The sequence below is a fragment of the Arachis ipaensis genome, chromosome B10 (assembly GCF_059453495.1).
Source record: "Arachis ipaensis isolate K30076 ecotype BB chromosome B10, ASM5945349v1, whole genome shotgun sequence".
In the NCBI taxonomy this organism is placed as follows: Eukaryota; Viridiplantae; Streptophyta; class Magnoliopsida; order Fabales; family Fabaceae; genus Arachis; species Arachis ipaensis.
Genome location: NC_142435.1, coordinates 127,417,578 through 127,421,895, shown reverse-complemented (window position 1 = coordinate 127,421,895; position 4,318 = coordinate 127,417,578). Strand labels below are relative to the sequence as shown.

Genomic DNA, 4,318 nt, shown 5'->3' with positions numbered 1-4,318 from the left:
CCATTTCTCAAAGGCGACGAACTTTCCGACGGATTTTCCGTCTGTAATTACAGACGGATTTTCAGACGAATTTTCCGTCTGTAATTACAGACGGATTTTCCGACGAATTTTCCGTCTGTAATTACAGACGGATTTTCCGACGGATTTTCTGTTTGTAATTACAGACGGATTTTCCGACGGATTTTCCGTCTGAAAACCATCTTACACTCTGATTACAAACAGAAAATCCGTCTGTAAATCCATCGGTAAGGTAAAATATTTTTTTTTTTATTTTTCTATTACAAAAATAAACCTGTTTCATACAAAATAAATATAAATTTAATAAATACAAATTTTTATTGATGGTATAAATAGAAAAACACACCAGTGAGTACAAAATGCTTTCTTTACAATAAGAAGCAATTATTTCCATACAATAATACAATCTAAATACATTAGATGACAAATAACTACTAGTGGACTCATCAAGATTCAATATCCTAATTTATGGATAGCTTCATTCTTTCTTGAACTTCTTAGTGATGATGGCAATATACTTGCTTCTTGAGATTCTTGGTCCATCAAAATTATTCGCTGCTTCCCACTTTCTGAGCAGAGAATGTCTACCTTACTATATCCGATCTACACTGCAGTTATTAGAAAAAAGAACCAAAAAGGAATTGTTACCACTGCAGTTACTTTTGATTAAATTTCAAGTATTTGCCTCCAACAATTTGGAACTCTTCCATAGATTTTTCAAGGTTAGTTCTTTTTAAAGATCATGGACGCTGCCAAATAGCAATAGCAAATTTGGAACATGTAATGCACACAATGCAATAAACCAGAACAAGTCTAAAAGCAAGTGATTCATATTCAATTAAGTGACTGGATACTTTATACAAGTCTTTGATCAATTAAGCAATCAAGAACTGTCATTGAGTTGAGGAAGAGAAGAGGCCTCAATTCACAACAATTATATGAACATGAAAATGCAATGTCTGAAGAGAAAACAACATAAATGAATCAATTAAATAAAAAAAAGAAAACAGTAAGAATTGAAGTAGAAGATGATGATGGAGAAAGAAGAATACCTCTTCCCTATGTGTTGCTCTCTCAACAGCATCAAGGTTCCTTCTTGAAGAAGCATTTTTCCTTACCACCACACAATCCACAGAAGCAGAAGCATGATCTGATGCGAATCCAATTCCAGGGCCACACCATACATCCTGAAGTGATTCAATTCAATGCTCAAAAAATTCAATGCCCAATCTGATTCGTTCTTCCTCTTGACTTGGTGCCATATTCAACAAAGTGTTTAGGAATTCTGGGGGTATTTCATTTTCTATCACCATACAACTCAGTGATAGAACCTGTTTCAATTCCTCCCAGTAGAAGAAACCATATTGAATTATGACACTTCATCAATGAAAAACACAATCCATAAAATCCACTTGTAAGCAATGTCTTTATTAGAGATGTCTCACCTTCCAATATCTTGTCAAGCTCTCTTGATCCAGTTGTTATCTGGATGATCTCCATCCGCTGAGCATGGAGCTGGCTCGCACTAGTAAAACCCATAGGCACCAACTTAGTAGCTGTCAATAAACAAGCATCAGAAGATCAGTAAGGCTTCACAATTAATGTGCTTATAGCTGATGCTCTTGAGTGTTGAAATTGAAGAAAATACCGTATTAGCAAAGTAAAATATATCAGGAGGTGCATACCTGCTTCAATAATCTTGTCAATTTTAGCCTCACTGATACCTTTAATTTGCAACAGATCCTTCCTAGGAGTGTAAGCAACAAATTCAACAGTGCAAATACCTGCATCTTTAAGCTTCTTAATGTCTAAGGCAGCTATGCCTGATGCCTGTGTAAATAGTAAATACCCGCATTAGGGACTTAAACAGTCAAATCATCACCTACTGTAATCACTAAGCTGTAAATTGAAGCACCAACAATATAGTATCCTAGGGAAATTCCAAAACAGAGAAAAGGTGATTAGTGACCTAAAACTGTTCAACAGAGAAAGTGGGGATTACAAATATAGTCTTTTTGAAGCGTGGGGAGAAGAGAGAGAAGTGGGGGATGAAAGTAAGAAGTTGAATTCTACACAGTACACAGGCAGAAAATCAGACAAAGCTTTGAAGAGAGGAGAAGGAAGAAGAGGTATGGAAATGACGAAAGAGGTTGTTGCAATTTTTGAAGAGTGAAGACAGAGTTTTATGATGATTGATTTCAAACAAAATAAACATTAGTTTGCAGATTTTGCTTCCTTTCCATATAGAAAATGAGCATAAAAACATTAGTATTCTGTTTTCTACATTTCAAATTTTCTATTACTGATTATGATACAACTTAATTGGCATCTATCAGATCCTTTTAGTTTATGACTTTATACAACATAAATTATATTCATCTACATTCTTATAGACCAGAATCCCAAAATTTCAAAATATTAGAAATGATTAAGTATTCATTACCCGGCCCCCTCCATCTCAAACCATAGATAAGCACAAATATCCCAGTCAACCATTGAAGAATAAGCTGCAATCTCAAGCCCAAAGATTTATATATTTTAATCCATAAAGCATGTAGATTCAAACAGCGAAAAATGAAGAGCTGAATAAACAGAGTTAAATAAGGAAAAGAAATTATCTGAATAATGAATGAAGCAGCAAATAGAATACCGAGCTATATGGTGAAAGAGTGAGATAGCAAAGGAGTTGGAAGAGCAAATAGAATACCGAGCTATATGCTAAATAATCAGAATTTAGCATTCTTAGTACCTTGTCTGGATGAGGAAGGAGGCAAGACCCAACAGAAAATGAAACCTCTGACCTATCAACATAAGCAAACATGAAACAACAAAGAAACATATGTTTAAGAAAGGCCCAACAAGTCTAAAACCATGAAAGAGAATCAGATAAGATATAGTTTGGTCAGTAGCTGACCGAATTGCAGGGTTGAGCTCAGAAGAAGAAAAAGAAGAACAAGGAAGCACGGCTCCCACACCCAACATCTAAAACAACACGTGAGAGGTGAAATCTTAAAGCAAATATTACACAATGTATATTACCAAAGAAGAATTTGATCTTTGAGTCTTTGAAGCTTTAGCAAGTTGCGATCTTGCTTGTGCAGTTGCTGCATGAGACTGCTCAATGTTGGACCCAATATCATCTAAAAAAATATAAACTCTTGGCATCAGATCAGATGAGAAGTTCTGGACAAATAAAAAACTTGGGATTAAGACGGAGATGTACTCAATTAGAATAGAGGTGAAAGTTACCAATCATAGCTCCCTGTTCATGCACAAGCACAGCAAGATCTTTAAAAATTTCATTTACTTCACCAATTTGCTGCTGAATTTCTTGAATGCCTTGCTCTCTTTCTTCAATGATAGCCTCATTGAAGGCAATCTCATTATCTAAAAACAAGACCTCCTGCCTGCAGCAAGATAATGCAATATCTCAATTCAGTTCTCTTAGAAGGAATAGGAGAATTGATAGTGAATTAAGCAAAAGTAATCATGCTCACAAAATCTAATATTTTAAGATGTAAACAGATAAGACACAATAATTATGCAAAGCAGTAAGTCAGAATAATTACAAGGCCTTGTCCAATTCATGAAACAACAATTTTCTAAATAGCAAGGTATCCAATAAAAGCTATGATTAACATAAAAAAATTTCTAAATAAATAAGAGGAAAATATTACTACACTTGAAGCATTACACAAACATAAAATAAGGCAAATGAAACAAAATGGAGATAATGAAGCTGCAGGATACTTGTTTCTGCTATAAAGGAACATTATAACTCTGCCATGTTTTCTCACCTCAGATTTTATCCCCAGTACTAATGAAGCTGCAGCAGCTACCATTAAAATAATCAAAGGTCAGATCCCCACTGTCGATATCTTCGAATCTATACATTCACTAGATCCCCATCAGCAATTGACTCAGCAGCACGAGCAATCAGGTTCATGCGTTTTACCCCCTGGTCATCCTTACCAGCTAAGCTTGGTCTATAATTAATATAATTAAAAAGAATAAAAATAAAGTGAAAGAAAATGGATTAAAGAACCTGGATAAGAAGTGGAACAAGATCTGGATCACTCATGCTAAGACTAATCCTCCAATTGAGTCCTATACACTTTATTCCTTTGCAAGGTAAGCACGAAATATGATACAAATTGAAAATGAAAAAAGAAATCAAAAGAAAATGAAAAAAGAAATCAAAATAGATACAAATTACAAAGTGTTATATATCATAATACCTTTATGATATCAGCTTTGTCCCATACACTCATTATACCTTTCTGAGCAGCCTAGATTGAAG

General features: G+C 34.6%; 1 protein-coding gene across 4 annotated transcripts; it reads right to left on the bottom strand.

The window, feature by feature from the left end:
* Window positions 1–1,238: 1,238 nt before the first annotated feature.
* On the bottom strand, window positions 1,239–3,870 carry LOC107623210 (DNA repair protein RAD51 homolog B). 4 transcript variants are annotated; one of them, XM_088510288.1, is made up of 7 exons: window positions 3,816–3,870; window positions 3,268–3,425; window positions 3,058–3,158; window positions 2,768–2,819; window positions 1,704–1,848; window positions 1,464–1,574; window positions 1,239–1,361 (listed from the first exon to the last, which is right to left on the bottom strand). In XM_088510288.1, exons 3-7 carry the CDS (start codon window positions 3,156–3,158, stop codon window positions 1,315–1,317), a joined length of 456 nt encoding a protein of 151 aa, XP_088366414.1. In that variant the 5' UTR covers window positions 3,268–3,425; window positions 3,816–3,870; the 3' UTR covers window positions 1,239–1,314. The 4 variants fall into 4 exon arrangements, with proteins under 4 accessions (XP_088366414.1, XP_088366415.1, XP_088366417.1 ...); XM_088510289.1 differs by having other exon boundaries at window positions 1,239–1,349; XM_088510291.1 differs by having other exon boundaries at window positions 1,803–1,848.
* Between the last annotated feature and the right edge of the window lie 448 nt (window positions 3,871–4,318).